We start from the raw sequence: 27242 nt of genomic DNA on the forward strand, positions 1-27242 counted from the left end.
TGGGAATTCCCATGGACAGAGGAGGCTGGTGGGCAACAGTCCATGGGGTCGCAAGAGTCGGACATGCCTGAGCGACTAAACCACCAGGTGTCAGCTCACAAGTAATTCCCCAACTGAAAATGCACCCCACCCTGGTCTCCCCCAAAGCTGGACTGACACATCAGTGGAAACACAGCACAGAGCCAACTGTCACCCTTGTCATCTGCACCCAGGGAATGGCTGGTACATGATTCTGACTCTGCTGTCAGTGGAGGCCACACTGACTCAGAAATCTCATTCATTTAAATTTGGGAGTTGCCAAGTGACTTCATCAGAAAGCACCTCAATGTGGAATGACCTTTTGAAAAGCAGCAAATGTAATGATGTGAGCTGAAATCCTCTGGCGTTTAAAAGAAGCGCTCTGCTGAGGGCTATCTGCTAAGACCAGCGGTCTGCTTCTGTTACGGAGAGGCAGAAGAAGATGATTTCAGTGTCTCTAAGTGATGTGTGGGTTCAGGAAATGAGCTGCAGCAGGTTTGGGAATGTGTGGGGAGAAGAGAAGTCAGAAGGCCATGCATACAACGTCTGTAAAGAAAATGTTTTATTTAAAGTGTTAAATACCATCACCAGAATGAATTTGAGTTTTCCATTAGTTGGTGTTCATCACAGGACTAATCTGCCCTTTTTATTTTTTTCCAACTGGAATTCCCTTCACTTTTAAAACATACTATGTACAGGGCAGCAATGGTCACTGGCATAGTGCTATTTACATGACTAGGTCACAAGTTGAGGTGCAGACATGTGAAAATTAAAAAAAAAAAACAACAAAACACCAACTTTAAAATAAATACTGCATAATGACAGGTATGTACAAATATTCCATACAGTCATGTCCTTCTTATTAAAATTAGAAATAATTTATATAGGAATATGCACAAAAGATTATGTGACTGCATTTTAGTATCAGGAAAATGTTAAACGTTTATTCTAAGGGACAGTATAGACGCTATAGGTCTATTAAATCAATTGTTGCTGGTACACAAGTGTCTAAATTATTTCAATAGTTTTATTCGTTTATTTCGCAACTTTACCTGGGTCCATCGCAGGTCTCAGAATGTCAAGACACAGCCTTGGTGTATTGCATATTGCACCACATAAAGAGAAGGCATTTTTAGTGATACTCATTTTTAACTTTTGCACCATATCAAGCATGATAGTTTTTAATGGTCAGCACTGAATTTAAAAGGAACACAAAAGAGCAGTTTTTGTGCATGGCATTAACTTAAACAAATGGTATGTATGTAGATTTCAAAAGTTGTTGCAGAAGTTAAAATCAAACCATAAGAACATGTTATCAAGGTGTACAGAAGAAACAGAAACTATGGGTGGCTCATTACATTCCTCAGTGACTCTTCCTCTAAATAGGGGAACTTAAGAGAAATTTGACCTTGCAGCACCACCCAATGGTAATAACTGTCTGTAAAACTAAAGGCAGGGGTTTGACTTTAGGGCATTTGTGTGTAGACTTTCGGTGATGGCATCAAAGAATTGTTAATAGGCAGATTGACTTTCTTTGAGTTACCTAAAAATTGGAGCTTTAAAATTATCTGTTGCAAATTTATGTTTGCTATGTTTCTTTAGAAATATAATTTGTGAAAAATTGAGTTTTACTACAGAAAAATGAATTAATAAACTGCCCTGTATTTCAGGGCTCCAAATTTTTAGCAGTGCTTCTATTCACATAGTAAATGGAAACTGGCTAAAGAAATTGCTTTTAATTAATTAAAAACAAAACTTAAAACCTTCTAGAAATAATACTTTAACCCCTGTATGAATAATGCTGGTGCTAAAAACAAATTTATTAGACATTACAATGGCCACATGATTTTAGGATTTTCCTGTAAACTGAACTTGGAAGGTGAAAATAAAATTACCATGCACTGTACAATAAATTGCAAAAGTTCAAATATCTTCTTTATCAAACACATGCTGACTTACTTTAATGTACTCCCAAGTCATGTTGCAAAATCCTTTTCAACATGCTTGAAATAAAGAAAGTTCTTAAATAGTTTTTTCCCCCCTTGAGAAATTCAGAAGCATCTACAGCTCTGAATTGAACATGGGGTATAAGAGAGTCAAAGACTTGTGATTTTTTTTTTTTTTTTTTTAGCATAATGTTCACTCTAGTAGGGAGAAAGAAAATTAAAAGATTAAAAGAGGGAGAAGAGGAAAAGTGAGAGAAAGGAAGAAAGATGTGATAATTTGCACATGTTGAACTTTGTAAGATTTGTATATTTACCATGGAAATAAATTGAATACATTATACTTATTTGTCACATAAAGAGAATTTTAAGTATTTTCTAGAAAGTATTTTCTTCTGTAATGTCTGCCAAAACACAGACTGTGATTAAAGAATAAACATGGTGTGTCTTTGTATCACCCTGCTGCATTCTCTCCCTTTTTTAAAACCATGCACTAGTGAAATTTATTTTTTAAAAATAATATAAATTGTCGAAAATGGCTGATTTTTTTTTTTTTGCAAGTTGCAGCCCCAAGAAAATAATTTAAATATTCAGCTAATCTGTCCATGCAAAAAAAAGTTTAATCTCATTGAGTACAGTGGAGCCACAGAATTTTGTTTTTCAGAGTCCAACACATCTTGGCATTAGTGAATGACATGCCTGCTGGAGCTCCGAGGTCTGCCACTGCCCACGTTATCACTTTGGACCGGCTGCTCCTGTCCCGTCCAGGGGAGGGCTGACATTCTGTCCTAGACCTCGTCTTTGGTCTCTCGCTTTTCACCTGATGCTTCCCAGGACTTCAGTCCTTCACTTATAACATGGCTTAATGGCTGGATAGCTCCATTTCTGTGGCATCACAGGACTTTGGGGTCAGAGAAATGAAGAAAAAGGAACAATAAAAATATAAAGGTGCCATTGAAAAGGGCTTTTGTTGCATGAAACTGACTGATTCTTTGATATTAATCCATGGCTTCAGATTGGACCAAAACTCGAGTGTTACTGCACTCCAAACCTGAGAGCTCTTCACAGCGCCGCTCCTTCACCTGAGGGCCTCCCTTAGGGCACAATGTGTGCCACTTCCTCTGAACACAGGATCGCTTTGTATCCCCAGGAACAGGCTCAGAAGACACAACATTAAGCATGCAGTGTTACCAGGGTTTGCGACCTGTGATTTTTTTTTTTGTAACGCTGGTTGCTATGACAACAGTTTTACAGCTGCTATGAACGAGAGTAAGAAGGTCCAGTTGAACTTTCCAGAGATGATTGGGAAGCTCTTCTTGTCAGAGGAGCCAAGGTTGGATCTACTAGGGAGGAAGGGGGGAAGAGTTTGAACCAGCCAATCACCATGTTGGATAGCTCCAGTTCATCTAAAAGTATCTGGGCCACTCCCATAAAGGATTTGTGATCCATGCGGCCATAGTCTCCCCAGACAATGATCTGTTGGCAAAATTAAAAGAGCAATGTCAGTATAATCATGTACGTAAAGGCTTGTAAACCAAAATACAATCAATTAATGATAGCTCAGTTGGCCAATGCATGCAGGAGACCCCGGTTTGATTCCTGAGTCAGAAAGATCCTCTGGAGAAGTGACAGGCTACCCACTCCAGTATTCTTGGGCTTCCTTGTTGCTCAGCTGGTAAAGAATCTGCATGCAATGCAGGGGACCTGGATTTGATCCCTGCATTGGGAAGATCCCCTGGAGAAGGGGAAGGCTACCCACTCTAGTATTCTGGCCTGGAGAATTCCATAGACTATATAGTCAGTCCATGGGGTTGCAAAGAGTCAGACACGACTGAGCAACTTTCATAAAATGTGCTGACATCAAACATCAAGTTATGTAGTTGTTTTTAATTACTGGGATAGTTATCTTTACTGGAATTCAAAGGTATAGTCAGAAAACTCTACAGGAGTGTTAGGATCATAAGCCATCAAGGAAGATGAGAGCTGATGTGTGATGGAGGTTTACAAATCTATAGCTCACTTTAAAGGAAACAGTGTGTATGGCTTTTTTTTCATATTTTTTCCCATTATGGTTTATTACAGGATATTCAACAGTTCCCTGGTGTGTACAGCTCTATAGCACTGGCCACTGCTTGGAAGTTTCCCAAGAATTTCAGCTGGTGAGGAATGGAAGAGAATGTGATACAAAGTTTGACTTCATAAAGACACCTTCTTAGGTAAGGAATATATAATTCAGTAAATACCTGTAAAACCTTTCCTTGGGGACTTTCTTCAAAAGATAATAGTTGCTGGTAAAGGGGTTCCAGCGTTTTTCTTGCCACTTTTGTTTTCTTTTTGGCTATGCAGACTCCATTATCTAATAGATACACCTTTACATATGGTGCTTGGAAAAGAAAACAGGAGAGTTAAGAGATGAGCTATGGTTACAGAACACTCAACTTATGGATGACACCTGCCACAGCTTAGTCTTGGGCTGAAAGAGCCAACAGTCAAAAATCACTGGCCTGTCCACATTATGTCAAAATTATTAGATAAACAATAGATATAAATTATTAGATAACAATAGATTAATATCAGTCATTCAGGTAGTTTTAGGCAGTTCACACAGCCTCTGAGTTGATACTATTTTGCCATCAACTCGTTTTATATACTGCTTTTAAAAAAGAAATCCTTCTGGTCCCTAACAATATCCAAGAAAGAGGTCTCACTCAGGTTTTTCATGTGCCAATTCATAAATCTAGTTAAACGTGCTCAAAATCATACAGTTTTACCCATTCCCATGGAGCATTTATCACTTGGCTTATTTATTGATGGTGTCGGTACAAGACAAGGGTGAGGTTTGATGTAATATGTTCAAATCAGCTGGAAAGAGACAACTAATTATAAATACCATGGATTGGTATTTTTCTGACAGAGTCTTTATAAAAGCATTTTCATGCATGTACAAATTGCGGTATTCTTTCTAGCAATCAGTTGACTAAACTCTGAGACCTTTTTGAACACAACTGACTGTCTTAATCACCACTGCAAGGTTGTACAATAGGTAACATTGGGTAACAATGTGAACTTTCTAGGTTAGAGAGTCAAAATTACAATTCATTCAGTGGAGGTGCTGAGGTGAGAAACCAAGTTTCAGAATTGTTCTGTACATCAGGTCTGAAGTTGTCTACATCTCTGCACCAGGCATCTGGAATCTTTGGCATTCCCTATGGCTCTAAGCACCTTAGATTATAATATTTTGGTACAAAATGTGACATTGCAATAAAAACTTATAATGGTGCTTCTCTATACACTCCAGGAAGTAAGAGTCTTCTAACTAGAATGTCCTTCATCTATGGGTTTATGCTATTATGGGGACCTATATCTATCTATATTTATTCTAATTCCAGAACTCTAAGGATTTCTAAGGAGAATTCTGAAGCTCAGATAAACTGAAGAATAACACAAAATACCAGCTAACAAGAACTTCTTAGGTAATTCATTTTGTGCAACATGTACATACGTGTGATAGTTTTTATTTTGTGGGGTTTCTACCACATATGTGCTTATTAGCTAATGACTTCTCCCCACCAGATCACCCTCACTGGGTGCTCGCTCAGGAGAGATGCTAACTACTACAGATAACTGACTCATTTATCAGCACCCTTGACTGTCTAAAGACAAAGTTTTCAGCATCTCTTCAAAAACAATGTCTCTGAATTGAAAAGTGTAGATTCTGAACAGTAACAGAAGAAATCTCATTTGTTCTTACCTGGCAGTGTCTTGGAACCTGGTTTTACAACAAGGCCACGGGCCCGGATTATTTCCACCTCCAGCTGTCCCTTTTTGTCCATCATTCCTACCTGAATGTCACCTAATAGTGAGTGAGGAAGGAACAAACAGGCCTTAACATACAAAAGCAGACAGAAAAATGCTTGTGTCAAAGATCTTGGTTTAACCATGTTGGATCAGTTCCCATGTATTTTCCTAAATTCAAATATATTTAAAAATATATCACTGATATCTTACCTTAAAAAGCATATAAATTAAAATGGAAAAAACTGAAGCTTATATTGTTTAAAATTTAAGACAATCATTTCAGAAAATACTCTTAAAGATCTTATGAAATTGGGGAATGTGATTTTCAATAAGCTAAAAGGAAAACAGTGAATCACATGACAGAAGTTCTTACCCATTGCGGGTGTGGCCAGAGTTTGGCGCCCCACTAGCTGGGCAGGGCCAAGGCCATCCAGAAAATCACTGAATTGGCTATCCGAGGCCAAGCGGACACCAGGGAAGATCAGACTAAAAGCAAAACAACACAGGATTATTTTGTGTTACCCTCAACTCTTGTTTCCATCTAGCCCCCTACCTGTGGCAGGAGAAGTTGGTGTCACTATTTTGTCACTTATATTAATTGGATCCCAAGCGCCCCCTGCACCTCCACGGCCCTCCTTCCTTCTCCTCCAGCAGCCCTCATCTGGTACTGCATGCACGCTTCTGTCTGTGTGCCTCTCTCTTCCTTGTCTGGAGGGCATGAACTGTGAGTTCTACATATAGCACTCCTACATGCTGAGCACTTATTCCGTGACTGACATGAGCATACTGAATCTCTTAGCTGCTTTATGAGACAGTCTGTTATTTAATCCATTTTATCAATGAAGAAAGCCTTCAGATTATTGCCATCAATACCCAGACACACTGCTATTTCTTCCACCTTAAAGAAATAAAAAATCCCTAACACCCATTCCTCTTCAGCTACAATCTCATTTCTCTGCCTGGAATTTCTTGAAAGCTGTTTCTATGTGCAACTTCACTTTCTTTGTTTTTTTCTGCCACACTGCACAGGCAGGCGGGATCTTAGTTCCTGACAAGGGAGCAAACTGCACTCCCTGCTTTGGAAGCTCGATGTCTTCACCACTGGGCTGCTAGGGAAGTCCCTATCTTCAGCTTCTTTCCTCTCACTCTCTAGTGAAACTCTAGTCAGTTTTTCCCTGCTGTCTTCCAAGCTTTGTTTTTCTCTACTCCACCAAAATTTCTCTGATCAAGATTACCTAATAACCAGAGTGGTAAATCTTGACTGCTAATACTCCGTATTCATCTAATTGAACGTATTAGTCTCGTTTGATCCAAATGATCCCTCCCTCTAACTTGAAGCAGTGTTTCAAGTAACTGTTCAGAAACACTGCTTCCTGAACCCTCTAGTCTTTTGGTTTTCCTTTGTAACTACTTCACTGTTTCCTTTATTAGTTCTACCACTAAATATAGTCACTTGATCCTTTGACGTCTTCCCTGCATGTCCCAATTCCCTTGGCAATCTCATCCCATCTCAAGGTTTTAAACATCGTCCACAGTGACATTACCAAGGCTGACATCTCCAGCTTGGGCTTCTCCCTTGGGTCCCAGACCTGTATTCTAATTGCTCTATTTACCTGCTTGAATGTCTAACAGGCAATCAAAACTCAACTAGTCCCACACTGACTCTCAACCCACAAACAAACAGAAAACCAAACTCTGTTCTTCTCAGAGGATTCCTATCTTAAATGGCAACTTCATTCTTTCAGTTGCTCAGCCTTGCAGTTGTCTTTCCTTTGGATGGACTGCTAAAGCTGTAATTCCGAGTATGACTGTATTTGGAGGTAGAAACTTGAAAGGGATAGTTAAGGTTAATGAAGTCTTAACGGTGGGGCCCTAAGCTAATATGATGGTGTCCTTAAAAGAAATGCCAGGGGTACATATGCAGAGGGGAGAGACCATGTGAGGACCTTGTGAAAAGGTGGCCATTTGGGGGCCAAGAAGAGAGGTCTTGGGAGAAGCTAACCTTGCTGACAGCTTGATCTTAGACTTTCATCCTCCAAAACTATGAAAAAATAAATTTCTTTTGTTTAAGTGGTATTGTTTCTTTTTGTTTTTTATTTATTTATTTATTTTCAAGGCACAGTACATTTTTATTCTGCATTGGTTAATATACAACATATCCCCACTTCCTTTGAGAAACAGTATCATATCTAAAACACACTTTGATGAACACTGGATATTAAAATATTACACAATCATTCCTCAGAATCCTGAGGGGGGTGGCTGGAAAACTTCTCAGTCAGTATTCTGTGATAATAAAAGTCTCACTACTGAATGCCATCTTCTTGATTCACCAGGCCTAAACTGCAGTAATACATTCACTCAGGTGGAGAGAAGACATCAAGAACAGACCAGACACATTTCCTTTGGTGGTAACCTGATTTCCTTTTCACCTCTGAGGCCTCTCAGTGGAGAACAACCAGGAGAATTCTGAATTTAAAAATAAATTCAGACATTTTTCTTCATGTTATCTGTGCTATATTCTTATTTTTTATCTTTAACAGTAGCCCTAACAGACTTCCCAGAAAGCTCAGTGGGTAAAGAATCTGCCTGCAGCGGAGGAGTCTAGAGACACAGGTTCGATCCTTGGGTTGGAAGGTCCTCTGAGAAGAGCACGGCAACTCACTGCAGTATTGCTGCCTGGAGAATCCCGTGGACAGAGAGGCCTGGCACGCCACAGTCCATAGGGCTGCAAAGAGTCGGACACGCCTGAACGCGGCACACCAAGCCAATGCGCACTCTTTCCCGCACACTCACAGCAAATGCGCCATTGAATCTTCCTGGTTCCCCGTCAAATACATCCAGAATCTGACCTCACTAATGCTACCATTCAGGTCCCAGCCATCATGTTCTCCTTCTGCGTTGCTGCAACAGCATCCTGAACGATCCCCCCGTTGCCACCTTTACTCTCCACTCCCACAGCAACCAGGCTGATCTGTTAAAGCTGAAGCCAGACAATGTCAGGTCTCTGCTCACTATCCTGCGTTGGTTTCTCACCCCAATCTGAGTAAAGCAAAGTCCTTGCAATGATATGTAAAGACAACACCAGCCGTCCACCCCTGCCCACCATATCTTAATTCCTAGTTTTTTATCACTTCTGCCTCACTCCCCAGGGATGCCCTTCCCATTGTCGATGCCAGGCAAGCTCTGGCCTCAGCGCTGCTTCAGCCTGAAATGTCCTTCACATGTCCTACATGCTCACTAATTTCCTTCCGAGTTTTACTCAGATGTACCCCTTTCCCTGTCCTTCATAAAGCCCTACCCTTAACCTCCACCGGCTCTCCTCCTACCTTTTCTCCTTAGCACGTATACCACCCAGTCTATTATATATTTTACTAGGTTTTCTTATATATGCACTTAAATACATTTTCTAGTTTATTGTCTATCTTATCTGTTAGACAGTAAGTTTGCTGAGTGTAGGGTTTTTTTTCTTCTGTGTTTACTGCTACATCTCCAGCACTAGAACCATGCCTGCAATACTGTATGTACTTATTAAACTCAATTAATGACTAAAAGAAATGAATGATAAAAGATCTAATAAATAAGTGAATCTTAAAAAATTCCATAACTTGCCCAAATTTGTATAGTACCAAAAACAGATTAGCATTTAAGCCTATATGATTCTAAAGCCTATGTTATACCAGCAACTGAGTTTTGCTCCCTTGTGTGACTTACATCCCCAACTCATATTGAAGCACTTAGAACATTAGAAGGTATGGAAATACCTGTTAAGTGAACTTATGTGTATTAACCCCATTTCTCCAGTATGACCATAAGCATCTGGAGTGCAGGGGTCATAGTTCAAACATTTAAAATCCCTAACAGTATCTAACACAGCACTTTGCAGTGATGAGTGCTCATGTACATTTCTTTTTTACTTGATTCTCCATCTCTTTTAAGACTTCCTTTATTAATGTCAAATCTGTTTCTTCCCCTGAGCTTAATTCCCAAATATATAATTAATCTGAACATTTTTAATGCTTCCATAAATATCACACATAACCTTATTTATAGATGTATGAAAACCATATACATCTCTTGTATTTATATAACTGTGCTATGCAAATGATTCCTAAGGCAATATCATCAACACTCTGCCAGCCGCTCCCATGGCCTCACATTTGTGAACTGACTACGCACTATGCTGCCTAAGCATCTGCCGCTTCCATAGTGATGACAGATGAGGTCAGTAACCCCCCCTTTCCTCTATTAATGTCCTTCACACATCCATCTACAGCTCTGCAGTTGCTAATTACTGTTAATTCATGGGTGACAGGGCTGTACAATCTTTAGGAATGCCTTAAAAATATCTCAGGCATAGTGGAGTCAAGGGAAAGCTACATGATAATTACATAAAGGAAAGGCTCAGCAAGCTTTGTGGCATTTCTTTTTGGTTGTTACATTTATCCAAACTGTTTGTTACTGCATGGAACTAAGCATGTATCAGTTTTCTATATTTTATAATAACTGTTAGAGCAAAGATTTTCAAAATTAGCATCATACATGTGGCATGGGCATAGGTTCTTAAAGTGCTCCTGTGTTTTTATGTATTATTTCAGGGTAGGGCAAACTTCCCTTTGTGACAGTTATGTTTTAGCATCTTGCCTTTAAAGTGAAACACTTTATCCCCAAACCTATTTCCACTGATATAAAAGCCAGGAGTGTCACATTTCTCAGTGGCAGGTAAGCCAAAAGTTTTCTTCACAGCAAATCAGCCAGTGAAAGTTAAATCAGTGCCACAGAGCATGCGAGTTGGCGTTTATGGAAACACAGAGAGGGGGAGAGAAGGAAGACTCCTGGGAGGCGTGGAGGAGACCACCGCTCTGCCAGCGTCACTCACTTTCCTTCTGAGCTGTAGCTGTTCATGCTGCCGTCGGTAGATTCTCGGCTTGCTTGTCGAGTCATCCAGTTCCTCATTTCCACGGCCAGGCCTGTTTCTGTACTTCTCTGGACAGTGCTCCGTAGCTTTTTACCTCCAGTTTCTGCAAAGACAGAAGACAAAAGAGGTGACAGTTTTGTCATCACCATTAGGTAACAAACGTATCAGCCAATGCACTGAGATTCTCAGATGAAAAAAAAAAACTGCGTAAATCTGAAGTGCTTTTATGAAGGAGACAGAAAAGGTATTTCAATCTCGTCTTGTTGGGTGGGACGAAAAGTTTCTAAAAAATTGTCAAGAAACACAAAATACCATTGTTTTATTTCCATTTAAAACAGTGTTCCAATAGGTAACAAAAGGAACAAAAAGTTTCAAGCTATGTAAAATAAAATAAGCTTTGTTTTCATTGTAATATTTAAATCAAGATTTAATTTATGCCTGTCTTTTTCTTTTTTCTTTTTGTCATAGTCAAAGAAGTAGGCCTTCACATTATTTCCAAAGAATAGGTGGTGAGTAATCCTCAATTCTACCTTCAACTTTCATACAAAAACCTGTTTTTGTAGGGTGATCAATATTAGAAAGTATAAAGAAAGCTACACTAAGGAGACAGCCCTGCCTGAAAACACTTTTCACATCTATTGGCAGTTTTCAGAGAGACTCTCATAGGGAATGCAAAACCCAGCACTCCCAAGTGAAAAAGAGCTTTTAAGCTTTTGGTCATGGATAGTCATGTTCTCAGGGCTTCTCAGGTGGCTCAGTTGGCAAAGAATCACAGAGACTCAGGTTCGATCCCTGGTTTGGGAAGATCCCCTGGGGGAGGAAATGGCAGCCCACTCCAGTACTCTTCCCTGGAGAATCCCATGGACAGAGGAGCCTGGTGGGCTACAGTTCAAGGCGTCACAAAAGAGCCAGACACGACCTAGCAACTAAAGTACAATCACCACCAAGTCATGTTCTTAAGGATCTTTAACAGTCTGACTAGGAGGTTTGCTTGTGGAAGCCCACTAGGCCCAAATAGGAAAGAAACGGAGTCGAGACCGCAGATGTGACAGAGGTGCAAACGGCCACCTGCAGAGGACAGGGGGAGGAGCTCCTGCTCGCAGACGGGGGTGGGGGGGGGGTTGCGATGGGCCTAAAAAGTGGGCAGGTTATGATCCAAGAAACAGCCCCAGTGATCAGAGACCTCACAGGCTAGAACGTGGAGCTGAGAGACAACTAAAGCTGCAGCAACGGTGGGATGCCTCAAAATACTTATATTAATTTACTCCCTGTCAGGCCTACCTGTTTATCCACATTGACCATACATATCATCAATATTTTGGGAGATGGTAAGCTCTTTTATTGTCTGGTATTAATAACTTCCTTTTAGATCAATAAATATTTGGTGATATTGCCAATGACTTGTGGAAATCCTTTCCATCAAACTTCTTGAAATATATGCTGTTTTGAAACACTGCTTTAAATTTCATCTGTTCTCCACTTCCAACTTTAATGTACATCAAAATGCTTTAATAAGTACATATAAAATGTGTAATGATTGATCTACAACTCAGTTCCATAGATCAGTAGATATGTAGAGTGATCTACAACTGAGGCTGATATTTTAGATAACTGATAGTAAAACATGTTGTACTGATATGAACTATTAAGAGGAGATACATCACCGTCCATGGATGAGGGAAAGTATATCCTTCCAGAGAAATGATTAGTTAATACGTGTATAAAATGATAAAATGTTAAAATTACTCATTTGCAACCTCCAATGGAATAATTCAAATAAGACATATCAATGGATGCTAATGCCATTAAATAAAAGAATATTGATATAAGCCAAAAAATCATCCCACAAATTAGTTCTAATCACTAAAGAATACGTACTTTAACACTGGGAAACCTGGCTATGGCCATCTTAATCATGGGAGCAAACTTAGAAGCACTAACAGTGTGGCAATCACTGTAGCACCTATCAAGTTATCGGGACAAAAATATACCACCTGTTTCTAATCAGGTCTTTGTAACGATCTTCTAAGTTTTCAGAAATAGGATAGACTAACAAGATACATGATACACACACACAAAACCAGATAAACTCAGAACGTGGGATTTTGTTCAAGAATCACTTAAAATTAATATCACGAAAACTAACAAGGTGGGAAAATTGTCCCAGATTTAAAAATATCACAGATGTAACCATTAAATGTTATGAGTATACTTTGGTTTCTTTAAAAAAAAAAAAAAAAAGAAAGAAACCCTAAAAGCAAAACAGTAAAAGGAATTTTAGGACAAGTAGGGGAAATCTGAATATGAATTGGATATTAGATAGGATAAGAAAATTGTTAATTTTCCTAGGTAGATAATGGCATGTATTATATAAAATTTTCTTATCATTAGGAGATACATGCTGAGGTATTTAGACCTCAAGTCTTACACTGTTTGCAACTTACTTTCAAACAGTATAGCAAAAAATATGCATATTCATAAAATAATGAAATGTTAACAACAACAAAAAGGATGGGCATGAAGAGTAGATCTTGACAGTCATACACTCAATATTTATGATTTTATTTGAGAGTGATTCTCAGAATGGCCACATTAAACTGAATGAAGATAAGTCAAAGACAAATATCATATCGCTTATATGTAGCATCTAAAAAAATGGTACAAACAAACTTATTTACAAACAGAAATAGAGTTATCACCAAGGAGGAAGAGGGGGAGGGGTAAGTTGGGAGACTGCGATTGACATATACACCGTTACATATAAAATAGGTGATTAATAAGGACCTACTGTATATAGCACAGGAGACTGCTCAATACTCTGCACTGGCCTATTACAGAGAAGAGAACCTAAAAAAGAGTGGATATGTGTGTAGTATGCATAACTGATTCATTTTGCTATACAGCAGAAATCAACACAAATCAATCAAAAAAGTAGTAAAATTTTGTACAGGTATGAACTGAAATCCTGAAAGGTGCTGGGCTGCTGTGAGGGAGTCCCGGCCCCTCTGTGGAAGCTGCACTGTTCGCTTCTGGTGAAGAATGCCTGAATGAAACATCACCACTAACTAAGACATACAACTTCAGTGACATCTGAAAATTCAGAATGAGGGTATGCACAGAAAACATGACTTCCTAAAGGCCTCAGAACACAGCCTTTGCGGTGTCAAAAATCTACTATTTTTCATTCAATGTCTGACTCATCACAGCAAAAGTGACTTGAAAACCTGCTATTACAGGGTAAAGAGAACTATCCTCCCTTTGACAATAAATAACAGTAGAATAAGCATGTAATCCTCTTGGTTACAGATTGTTTTTAACGTGCCCTCTTTAGAATTCTCACAATCTCCATTTTCCTGATACAGTATCCAAGGGTCCCAGTTGTGACACAATTCCCTGAAGCCATACAGAAAATAATGGAACCAGAGTTTATACACAGTTTCCTGACTCCCAGTTCTCTGCTATTCCCTGATTTGTTGTCAGAATATAACTGTGAGTAGCCTGTACAGCTGTTCAAGGAAAGGATACTGGGCTGCAAGCATATGTGGAAGGCTCTACTAGAAGCAACTGCTGGGATGGAAGGAGCAGAGCCCAGTGAAGAGGTCGGGCCCCGGTAGACAACTGCTTCTCTTTGAATCCCGTACTTAGAATCCCTGCGCTATCATGTACCAGCTGGCTGACATGATGCACGCTACCTTCTCTGTGACTCAGCTTTCTCAAACTGTAAATGGCAATGATAATAATAATGCCTACCTCACAGAATTTGTGAAAGTTAAGAAAAATATATTTAAAATCCTTAGGATAGTGCCTGCTATATAGAAAATCTTCAATTAATGATACTGTCATGAATGCTGAGGCTTTGCTGGTGGCTCAGAGGGTAAAGAATCTGCCTGCAATGCAGAAAACCCAGGTTCGATCCCTGGGTTGGGAAGATCCCCTGGAGAAGGGAGTGGCTACCCACTCCAGTGTTCTTACCTGGAGAATTCCATGGACAGAGGAGCTTGGCAGGTTACAGTCCATGGGATCACAAAGAGTTGGGACACAATTAAGCAAGCAACACTTTAACTTTTCATAAGTATATATGTGGGCTTCTAGACAGGAAATCAGAGAACATGTATTCCAGGCCAATCTCTACCACCGACTAGCCGGCTCTCTGGTTTTCTCTGAGTCGTTATCCCCCTTCTGAGTCTCAGTTTCCTCATTTATGAAAAAAAGAGGAGGGGGAGGCTGACAGATGATCTCTGGTCTTGTAGCTCTATAGTCTGAGTTTCTATCATGCATGTATGACCATGACCATGATGAACAGTATACACTGAAGAGAGGAGCTACCCATTGACATTTGACGGAATCAAAGAACTTCAGGCATAAGCTACACATTTATAATAGCTTGTGAAACTATGTCTTCTAAATGTACTTTTATCTGATACATTCATAGACTTCTTTAAAAAGTAAGTGTATTTTTCAATACTGCAAATCCTTTACATCACATTCATGACAAAAGTAATTTAACCTAAATACAATATATTATGATGAATCACATTTAATGTTCCAAAGGCTTTATCATGGTATTCAATCTAAAAATCTATATAACAGAGAATGCCTATATAAAGTATATTAGGCAGAATTCTATGATGACTCCCATGATTATGCTACCTTACATGGCAAAGGGATTTTGCAAATGTAAGTAAGGTTACTAACCAGTTGATCTAAAGATAAGGAGCTTATCTCAGTGGGCCTAACATATCCACATGAACATTTTGAAAGCAGAGTGCTTTCTCTGGCTGGTTCCAGTAGAGTCAGTCAGGGAGATCTGAAACACAAGAAGGATTCAGTGTACCTTTGTGTCTTGAAGACAGAGGGGCCCAGGTGGGAAGGACCTGAGAGTAGCCTTCAGCAATGCCTAGCTGAAAGGAAAATGGAGACCTCAAGGCCAACACCTGCAAAAGTCTGTTCTCTGCCAATAGTCAGCCCAGTTAACACCCTGATACCAGCCATGTGACGTCCTAGGCAGGAACCCAGCCAGGCCAGACGTGTCCTATAGAACAGTAAACTAACAAATGGGTGTTGTTTTAAGCTGCTAACTTTGTAGTAGTTGTTAAGCAACAAAATGTAATTCTTTATTTTTTTTAATGGGATATGTATAAAAATAACCTGTTGTGACCACAGGAGTAGACCAATGGAGATTATTTGTAAGAACTCAACAGCCATAATAAGAAAATGTATATATTTTAAAACATACATATAAATCTATATGAATGTGTATTCTGTCATGTCCATCTCTTTGCAACCCTGTGGAGCGTAGCCTGCCTGACCCCTCTTGTCCCTGGAATTCTCCAGGCAAGATACTGCGGTGGGTAGCCACTTCCTTCTCTTGGGGATCTTCCTGACCTTGGGATTGAACCCTGGCCTCCTGCATTGCAGGCAGATTCTTTGCCCTCTGAGCCACCAGGGAAGCCTTGGTATTAATAACATTATCCTCTGGAGAAGAGAATGGCTACCCACTCCAGTATTCTTGCCTGGAGAATTCCAGGGACAGAGGGGCCTGGAGTTACAGTCCATTGGGTTGCAAAGGGCTGGACACGACTGAGCATGCATCCGTATGTATATATACATATATACACTGCAGAACTATCATATATGTGTATATGATATGTGTGTGGGGGTTAAAAGAAGTTTAAAAATACTCAGGTAGCAAACTGTAAAACTAGGGTCCAGATTATGTTGCTGCAGAGCTCTTAAACCATTCACTCTAGTGTTGGGTGTTTTAAGACAAAGTATATTTGGAGAAGGTGCCTGCAGGCAAAAATCAAATTCTTGAAATACAAAACATCACAAGCAGAGAGCAACACAGGAGGTATCCCTGTTATTCTGCTTCGTGTAGTCTGATGACTCAATTGCTTGGTACCCTCTGAATACAAAGAAAGCCACTTGATTAAATAAACAACCAGAGTGTCAGTTTCCCCTAATGATAGCTGAAAACCAGGAAACCCTTTCCTGGTGACTTGACAACAACAATCAAAAAGTCCTTTCTGCTGCAGATTTTAAAACTCTCCCAAGCACCAAAAGGATGCTCACAGTCAAATGCCTAACAATCTCAGAGTGACTTCTTTCCAAATCCCATGTCCACAGAATCCATTCCTGCTTGCTCTTACCTGGAAAATCTCACCTCTTTTGGCAGACATATTTGAGAGTCAGGATTTTCTTGATGTTAATATGGAAAATGATTTATGGAAAGAGGTTGAAGATAGATTGGTAGATTCTGAAAAATGACTTTAATTTTTGGTTTTGACCATGATTTATGTACTTTGAGTTAATAACCCTATTTACATATTTTATTCAAATATTTTGCAAGTATAATTTAGAGAATCCATTTGCATTTCATCTAAAGATTTTAAAAATGCATTAAAACATGAGAATTTCTAAAATTACTGATTTATAGAATTTCAAAAGCTATTATACGGATACAGTGAGTCTTTGTATTTTATGTGCTCCCTTCCTATAGCAATGAGCAAGCTGAGGTTCAGAGTAGCTACTTACTCTTTAATAAAAGATTTTTATCTTTAAAAATCAGTAATGGTTTCAAATTGCACTTTAGCTGTCTTTTATTAATAACTTCTCTAATTTCTCAAAATTTCAAGTGTAAGAGAGTTGCCTCCAGCACTCTGGCTGGCTACTGTAACCAATGTAACTTCACATTGGTAGATATTATATCAGGATGTGAAAGAGGTTGGTTTATTTACCCACTTGGCCCAGCAAGACCTCAATATATGGATATTCATAAGTAGATTACTATGTGGTGTATAAAAGCTTGTGCACTTTCATTTATGTCTGTTCAGGCTTCTTACTATAATAAATATAATTCAAATTTCTGAAAGTCTATAAACAAAATAGGGACAAATATCTGACAATTTCTTTTGGGCTAATCCAGGATTTGCATTAACAACTAAAATAAATGAAGATTAATAGACATTAACCATTGATTTTCAAAATTATTTCAGAGTTTGATACAAATTCATTCATTTATCAGCTTTGTCACAACTACTATGAAAGTTAAATATTAATAGCTTCAGTACAGTAAGCTACAAGTAGAGGTCACAGTTATCGTAGACATTAGGGCTGTTAAAATATATTCACATTTCTCCCACTTATGAACTTCAGTGTGGTCATGTGACTTGCTTGGCCAATGAAATGTGAGCAAAACTGGCCCATGTATCTTTGGGGCCAACAGAAGCTTCCAATCCAACAATGTGTGAAAAGAACATACACCATGATGAAGAGGAATTTATGTCAATTATGCAAAGCTGGTTCAATTTTCAAAAATCAGTTAAGGTAATCCAACATATCAACAGGTTAGAATAAAAATCACATGATATCAACAGGTGTCAATACAGCATTCAACAAAACCCATCACCTATTCATCATAAAAAACTCTCAATAACTAGAAATAGCAGAGAGCTTCCTCAACTTGAAGGAATATCTACAAAAAGCTTACAACTAACTTCTTACTTAACAGTGAGAAACTTGGAACTTTCATACCAAGGTCAGATACAAAGCAAGAATTTTCCTTCTTACCACTCCTTTCAACATCGTACTGGAAGCTCTAGCTAATACAGTAAAAGAATAAAAGGAAATAAAAGGTATATAGATTGAGAAGGAAAAAATAAAACTGTTTTTGTTCACAGATTGCATGATTGTCTATGTAGAAAATCTGAAAAGAATTGATATAAAAACTCCTGGAACTAGTAAGTGACTGTAGCAAGGCTGCCAAATACAAGCTTATTATTTAAGTCAACTGCTTCCCTATATACCAGCAATGAACAAATGGAATTTGAAATTAAAAACATAATACCATTTACATTAGCATCCAAAAAATGGAATACTTAGGTATAACAGCTAACAAAATATGTACAAGATCTATATAAGGAAAACTATGAAACTCTGATGGATAACATCAAAGAACAACTAAATAAATGGAGGGATACTTCATATTCCTGGGTAGGAAGATGCAATATTGTTGAAATGTCAGGTCTTCGCAACTTGATCAGCAGACTGAATGCAATCCCAGTCAAAATCCTAGCAAGTTATTTTGAGATCCTGAAAAACTGACTATAAAGTTTACATGGAGAGGCAAAAGACTCAAAGAATAAAGTTGGAGGACTGACACTATCCAACTTCAAGACTTACTATAGTGTTACAGTAATAGATCAGTAGAACAGAATATACCACCCCAAAACAGACCCACATAAATATAGTCAACTGATACTCGACGAAGGAGCAAAGGGAATACAATGGAGCAGAGACGGTCTCTTCAACAATGCTGCTAGAAGTACAACTGGATGTCCACATGCAAAAAAACAAAACAAAACTAGACACAGACCTTAAACCCTTTACAAAAATTAACTTAAAATGAATCACAAACATAAATGTAAAATGCAAAACTACAAATCTCCTAGAAGATAACATGGGAGAAAGCCTAGATGACTTTGGGTATGGTGATGACTTTTTAGATACAACAACAATAGCATGATCCATGAAATAAAGATAAGTTGGATTTCATTAAAATTAAAAAGTTTTGCCTTGCAAAACACTCTGCCAGGAGAATGAGAAGATAAGCCACAGGCTGAAAGAAATAGTTGCAAAAGACATATCTAATAATGGACTATTATCCAAAGTATAGACAGAACTCTTAAAACACAACAATGAGAAAACATACAACCCGATCATAAGATGGGGCAAACAGCCTGCTGCTGCTGCTAAGTCGGCTTCATTTGTGTCCGACTCTGCTACCCCATGGACAGCAGCTAAACAGCCTGACACCTCACCAAAGACAGGATACAGATGGCAAATAATCATATGAAAATGTGCTCTAGATCATGTCGTCAGGGAAATGCACATTAAAACAACAATGGGATACCAGGACAGACCTACTGTGTGTGTGTTAATTGCTCAGTTGTGTCTGACTCTTTGCAACCCCTTGGACTGTAGCCTGCCAAGCTACATGGGATTTTCCAGGCATGAATGTTGGAGTGGGTACCCATTCCCTTCTTCAGGGGATCTTCCTGACCCAAGGATTGAACCCAGGTCTCATGCATTGCAGGCAGATTCTTTACCATCTGAGCCACTAGGATTAGAACAGCCAAAATTTAGAACACTGACAACATCAAATGCTGCTGAGGAAATGGAGCAACAGGAACGCTCATTCAGTGCGAACCGGAACAGACCTTGGAAGACAGTCGAGGGCTTTCTTACGAAATGAAGAGATTACCTCAGAGAATCAGAACACTCAGCTCCCGCTTGTTAATATGGTTAATAATTATTAATCCTGATTTTAGCAAGAAATAAAACCAAGCTTATGACTCTTTTGCAGTAAGATCATTCTATTTTTATCCCATAAAAGTTGAGGCTTACCACTTTGGTATTCTCAACACATTTAAGAAATTATAGCTCTCACTCTGTTTTGGGAGTTGTCATTTCTATGGTACCTTCTTGTTCCTACTATCTGATGTTGCTATTATGACAAATGAAATTTACTTATAAAATTGCTCCCCTTGCTTTTTTTAGCTGACAGGTCTGTCCTTGGTCACACATCAGTCCACTGATATTTGTGCCTGTTTCTCTCTCAAGAATGGACATGAAATATCATCAACCTCTTCTTAACTCTCAAGTTAGCTATTTTGAGGCAGCATTTTGTGGTGAGAAGAGCATGTCATTTTAGAATCAGATGATATGTGTTTGAGTTTTTATTTGACCATATGCAAACTTGAGATCAGATTTAGCCTGTGTCACAGAATAAATGAAATGCAGTGGTATTTAATGAATAGTGATAAATAAGGATTGGATACTGTGATCTATGTGAAAGTGATTTGAAAACTGTAAAATGTTATACAAATCCTTCTTTGAAAAATGACTGGAATAATGTGACATTATCCTAAACTTAAAGGGAGAAAACTATATATAAGTAAGTGGAGTCCTGCCATAGGAAGGAGAGTCTGCTGGCCAAACTGGATTTAGGGGTTGTTTTCCCCATGCAAACCCACTGTTTTCATATGATACCAAGGCGGTTGCCATTAAGTTGAGAACAAAAGAAGTGGGCAGGGCAGAGAGGCTGGAAACTGTAACAGGATCTTGAGGCTTAAAATCTTTGTCCAATGAGGTATTTGGTTAGAGTCACTTACACTTGAAACTGACTGGAATCAAACAGCCTTCTGAATTTCTGAAGGAACTGTATAGAAAAAAATAATTACCAGTCCACTTATAATTCAAAAGGTAACTACTTTTTCCCTATTCTGTACTAGAGAGAAGTGGGCTATGAAGTGGGCTATTCCTTCTCTCTAATGCAAACCTTTGTGGCCATAAAGAAGAAAGGACAAAGAAACACTTTCCAAAAACAGAAACCAGGGTCCCAGATTTGTAAACCAAGAAATGTATTCGACTCTCAATCTCCGCCATTCCCTCCAAATGGGATTTGAAAATTCCTGTGGATGATTGATTGCTTTCTGTTTCCTATTCTCTCCTTTAGAAATGAAAATGTTTATTTTGGCTATCCTGTTGCTACTGTACCATTTAAACAGGATGTACTGAAGGCAGATAACACGTCTTACAGTTTACAGGTCACTATAACATGAAAAGCCATATGCGTTTATGAGGGAGAGGACTATACATCACTCAAAGATCCTAGACTTCAACCTGCAGGTAAGTGGATGACAGTTTAAGGTCGTCTTTCTTAGAGACTGCCTATGTTCTATATGCAAAATAAGAATGTCCACAGATATCTGGTGGCTCACTCTGCTGTAAAAGTTAAAATGAAGAGAGCCATACACTTCACCTTAGGTTTCTTCCGTAGATTTCTTTTACCATTCCTGTCAGTTTATCTTATTGAACAAAGAGGAAAATTACCAAATAACAAGCTAGTATTTTAAAAAATTAAAAATATGTAATTAGGGTGAGCTTAATAGTTTTTGTCCCCCACTGGTAATCATATCACTAGGTGGATATTTGTTAGCGTTTTGGGCTCACCAGCATTTGAACCTTCTTCCTGTGTATGAGAAACAACCCATCCTTTCACTGTAGAAGCTAATACTGTCACCTGTCATTTTCTCAACCTGCCTGCCAATGAGGACATGAGCAAATGGCCAAGGTTCTGCTGATCAGACATCATTGCTTCAAACTTACTGAATTTGGAGAAGAGCCAAAAAGCTTAGATTTACCGAATTACTGGGCTACTATCCCTATTTGGTAGGCAGGGGAGCTAAACTGTATGTAAGAACCAGATTGTGAAAGATTTTGAATGTCAGGCTAAAGGTTTTATTTGTGTCAAGATTAAGATGATGTTTAAGAAAATTGGTCTGGGGACAATGAAGTTAGATTGGAGTGGGGAGATCAAGAAATGAAAGAGAGCAGGTTGGGAGATTCAGATGATTTCAAAGATGGACTAATACAGTCCTAAACTATCAAGGTTTATCAAGGTTTGACAATGAAAATGGGAAGGAAGAAAAAACTGAGGAAAGCTGAGAAGGCAGCATTTCCTTTGTAGAAGGTGCCAACTGGTGGCACACAGTTAAGCTACACGTGGTCAATAGGTATGTTGGCTCAGTTAATGTTTAAACTTTTTCACTTAGGCACCAACATTTTTAAATGCAAAGGCTTTAAGTAAACTGTCAGATTTATAGCTTCTCTTCGGGAAAAGAGAAGAATAAGTTGCCAACCCTGGGCTGATATTCAACTTGGCATCAGTTAGCTAGAACTGAGCATTCACCATTTGTTTTTGGATGGATAAGCTTTCTCCAGCTTTTCAGAGTCCCTGCATTTTTCCCTTTTGTATAGTATATGCCCTACTTCACTGAAGTATGTTACCTTCCTGGCCTTTGACTTACAGGAATAATAAAAGAACAAATGATCACTGGAATAGCTAAAATAAATGTCCCTTTCATTTTAGTCTAATTAGGCATAATCTAAACCTTAAATGAGTCTTCAAAATAAGAACTGATAATATCACTTTTGTGTTAGCTTCTTCAACTGGTCAAATAGTATATACATATATATACATTTTATATATATACTATATATATGTCACCTTTACATGTGTGTGTGTGTATATATATATATAGCATTAGGTAAATCCCCTCCTCCCCAAATAAACATCATTACCATATGTGATAGAATATACAGAATGATCTTCTCTAATCAATAATATGGACCTATGAAGACCAGCAGGGAGCACTTAACCATCATCCTTGGCAGCACTGGGAAGCTGCCACTACGACTTTCTAGTGGGTTTCTTTATTACACACAACATGTCTCAATAGGGAAGCTTGTCCCCATTTTCTAGCTTTGAATTTAGTGAACCTGCTAAAGGATCATAGCAAATTGGGGTTTAACTTCACTTTTGTATTAAATTTAAATTACTTTAAGGGTACTATTTGGACACTTGGCAGTGAAAGATTTTTAATTTTTGATTAAAAAGGAGTATTTGATAAGTATTTTGAGTGGAACTGTTCTTTGATTTACCTTTTTAAATTCCAAAATCTTTTGCCTCACTTTAGTCCATGGGGTCACAAAGAGTCAGACTTAGTGAGTAAAACAGTAACAATAAGCCAAAACATAAATCTAATATAAAAACTGTGCTATTATTGTTGAATATGACACAGACTAGTATAAGGAGTGATTTATTGTATAGAATCAATCACAATCTAGGAGATGTTATATATATAGTATCCCCTTAGAAAAGATATGTATTGGGACTAGTACTGTCTATCCATGTCCTGTTCCCAATACTGACATCGTGAAAATATACAAAAACTATGAACAGTGAATTTTAATAAGTCTAGATCACATATTATAATTTTAAAACAGTGTAAATATAGTGGCCAGCAGTCAGTTACACTGATATTCAGCTTGGAAAGAATGGTAGAACTATATACTGTTGTTATTAACAGTGCTAGCACCCACAGTGCTAGACATGATGTTTGTATTTAGGAGGATTATATTTAAGTGTATGGATAATTTTTTATTCCAATGGAGCATGAGTAAAGTGCTACGCTCCATTTTAATCAAATGGGACTGTGTACTGAGAATTAAGTACACAGGGAACTATATTTAACATCCTGTGATTAAACCATAATAGAAAAGAATACTAAAAAGAATGCATGTACAACTGAACCACTTTGCTCTACAGCAGAAGTTAACACAACACTGTAAATCAACTATAATAAAAATAAAATTAAAAAAGAAATAGATTACTTAAGGATTAGAATAAGATAGTATCTTTTACTGATTGTACAGCCTCTTGAAGAGTGGAGGATGATTAAACAGGTCTTCTGAATACAGTCTACTTAGTTCTTTTGATATTAATTCCTCATAGCTTCACTGTCATGTGCAAAGACACTTTCTTCAGTTCTCCTGGTGATTTTTAAACTATTCTTATTTCTTAGATGTTTTCCTGTAACTTAACTTTCAAAACAGTGGCATGTAAAAGAAAGTTAATAAATTAATTTATTCTGTTAAATAGTACTAAGTTGATAGGATCTCTCCTTCTGTAGGATTGCCAAATCAAATTTTAAACATGGAAGAAGGCCACAAAATCAAGCAAATCAAATTCGTCACATACTATATGTACGTAACTGAACAAAAATCACTAGCCCAGAAACAAGTAACTTTAAGATATCTTGAAAAACCAGATCTAAAAATATTAGGATATATGCCATTTCCCTATATTACATGACCATAACCATCGCCCGTGGATCTATGGGTGGGAGACTTGCTTCTCCTACTCGAAATGGAAACCATTTCAATGGCTTCTTTCTCAGAATTATTATAATGTTTAAAAATTACAAACAGTAATATTCTATATTGGGGTGGTAGATTCAATGTTGGGGTTTACATAATGAAGCTAATACTTAGAATGTTCAATGATAAATACACATAATTTATAATAGTTAAATAACAAGTAGGTGCTATTATCATTACTTTTATCTAAAAGAAAACTATTCAGAGATTTGGAGAATAGTTATCTGGCATATATCCAGGGACAAAGAAGCAAAAAAAAAAAAAAATGGTAAGTATACAAAAAAAGTAGTTACAAAAACCAGTCGACAATCTTATTTTGCTTATACTAATGACCCTTTCCTCCTCACTCAAGTCAGCCCTATTGAGATTGATAATCTGTGGCCAAGTTTTCACATGTGTAAACTGATAATAATAATAAGTTCCTTGAAGAATTATCATGAAATCAAAGGAATGTGGCAAACGAGAAGGTGTCAATAAATGGTAACCACCATAATTGTTGTGCTTGATTTTCAAAACAGTATGTTGCAAGGAAATGCAGTAAAATAATGAAGAAAAAATACACAGCATAGTTGGGACTATAAACTTCAGAGCCAGATTATGGGTTTTGATCCCAGCTCCACTTACTGGCTGTGGACTCTGGGCAAACTGCTCTCAAAGGTATGTAAGAGGCACTGGGAGTTATCACTGATGCGTGAACCCATGTTTAACCCTCACTTTCTCAGGATACCGTTTCTGTAAATCCTCAGTTAGGCTTTCTTATCATCTTACTACACTCTACTTTGCCTTCCTAAGCCTTGTCACAGTTTTAATTACACAGCTATTTCCTATTAATATCTATCTCCATTATACTGTGAGTTCTATGACGGTAGGAAGCATATTCAGCTAATTAGGGACTACCACAGTGACTAACACCATCTCAGAGCCTCAGTAAATATTTCTGAATGAATGAACGAGTAAACAGAACATAGTCTCTCACTAAACGTCTCAGTACTTCTTTAGTAAAATGATAACGCCTGGATGTGCTGTCCAAGAGAGAAATGAGAATATGGAATTGGAAGGCAGAGTACATTTGAGATTAGTTAGCTGTTGCACTATTTCTGAAAAGACCAAAAAAAAAAAAAAAGAGAGAGAGAGATTAGCTTTAAAATCAGACTGACTACTGAAATGATCAACTGAAAGAAGTGAAAATGTAGTCGCTCAGTCGTATCTGACTCTCTGTGATCTCAAGGACTGTAGCCTGCCGGGCTTCTCTGTCCATGGAATTCTCCAGGCAATAATACAGGAGTGGGTAGCCATTCCCTTCTCTGGGAGATCTTTCCAACCCAGCGACTGATTACTTTAGTTAAACCACACTGGCTGGTAGACCACTGCTCTCTTTGAAACTCATCTGTTGTGATGGGTTTTCTTTATAAATTAGTATGGTTTCACACTTATGGCTATAATAACTTGGTCCTGAGTAAGCTTATGAGAGTATGTTATCCCACATGAAATTTATGTGTCCTGTGGAGGTGTCTCAAGAGAAAAAAACTGCAGAGAAGCACCACTCCAGGCCAGTGATTTCTAACTTTTATAACTCTTCAGGGCATATTGAAAAACCCTCAACAATCTCAGCACTTTTAAGGGCGGTAGGAGTATAGCAGAATCAAAGAAGAAAGTTAGGATTTCTTCTCTTGGCAGTAAAATGACTATAACCCAGTGGAAAGACCTCTAATTTATGGGAAGTGCCTCCTCTCTGGTTACTTGCAGAGAACTATATGTTTCATTTTAAAAATGTTGGCTTCTTTATGGAACATTTTGTCTTGGCAACTCAAGAAACCATATAGGACAGAAATCTGTTCCAGTTTCCCATGTGTAGATGTAGGAATTTTCTTTGGGATTAGTCTGTAAGAGTCAAGGTTAAGTCAATGTATTTAAAATGTTTAAAAAATTTCATTTACATAAGTTTATTTTTTGTCTCAAAAAGGCTTTTAGGATGATATTTTGTAAATCCAATAATTCTAGCTACTACTTAAGAAAAAATGATGATGCTTACCTGAAGCAAAGTCAAGACTGAAGACTTGGTGTAAAAATTCAAATTGAGAAATGAGTTTATAACAATGTGTCTTATTTAAATATGTATCTTGACCGAGTTTGAGTGCTAGTTTCAACACTTACTAGGTATGTGATTGTGGCCAAGTGTATGCAAATAATAAACTCGTATAGCTTGGTTTGGGTGAACAGGTTGTGTGGTTGACTGTCTGGGTTTATATGCTGACTACTACCTACTATTTGGGTGACCTTGGGCAAGCTTCTGAATCTCTCTGCCTAGGTTTCCTCATTTGTTAAGTGCGGATAATAAAAGCACTGTCTCATAAGACTGCTGTGGGCCTAAAAGAGTAAGTGAATGTCAGGTTTCTAGAATAGTGCCTGGCTAATAACAAATATTGAAAGTTTTAGCTACAATTATGATCATTCCTTTACCCAATTTGATTTTCTAATTTCTTGACTTGTTTATATCTCCTGAAATGCTAATAATTTAATAACAGAAAACAAGTAAAACATAAATGTACAAGAACAGTAAAAGATTAGTATGAAAATTAAATATACAGGGAAGTAGTACCCTACCATTAAACCTGTATTAATCTAATGAAAACTGATACTGCAACAATAAGCTAGAAGAAACCTAGACAGCAATAACTAGCAGGTTATTCTGAAGAACATTTATGTATTTTTAATCAGCCATTTTCCACCTCCTGTCCTCCACTGGGAGAAATAGGGAAAAAAATTATTTCTACCTCTTCTCA

The 27242-nt window shown here is 38.0% G+C and overlaps 1 protein-coding gene across 50 annotated transcripts in view; it reads right to left on the bottom strand.

Moving 5' to 3' along the window:
• Nucleotides 1–565: 565 nt before the first annotated feature.
• RIMS2 (regulating synaptic membrane exocytosis 2) overlaps nt 566–27242 on the bottom strand; it is a 586561-nt gene continuing 559884 nt past the window's right edge. For all 50 annotated transcript variants that reach the window (XM_070477293.1, XM_070477273.1, XM_070477284.1 and 47 more), the window contains 5 exons: nt 10639–10780; nt 6133–6245; nt 5713–5814; nt 4205–4344; nt 566–3437 (listed from right to left, as the gene is read on the bottom strand). In XM_070477293.1, the coding sequence (XP_070333394.1) occupies nt 3219–3437; nt 4205–4344; nt 5713–5814; nt 6133–6245; nt 10639–10780 (716 nt within the window). In that variant the 3' untranslated portion in view covers nt 566–3218. The remainder of the gene's footprint in view (nt 3438–4204; nt 4345–5712; nt 5815–6132; nt 6246–10638; nt 10781–27242) is intronic.

The sequence above is a fragment of the Odocoileus virginianus genome, chromosome 15 (assembly GCF_023699985.2).
Source record: "Odocoileus virginianus isolate 20LAN1187 ecotype Illinois chromosome 15, Ovbor_1.2, whole genome shotgun sequence".
Lineage (NCBI taxonomy): Eukaryota > Metazoa > Chordata > Mammalia > Artiodactyla > Cervidae > Odocoileus > Odocoileus virginianus.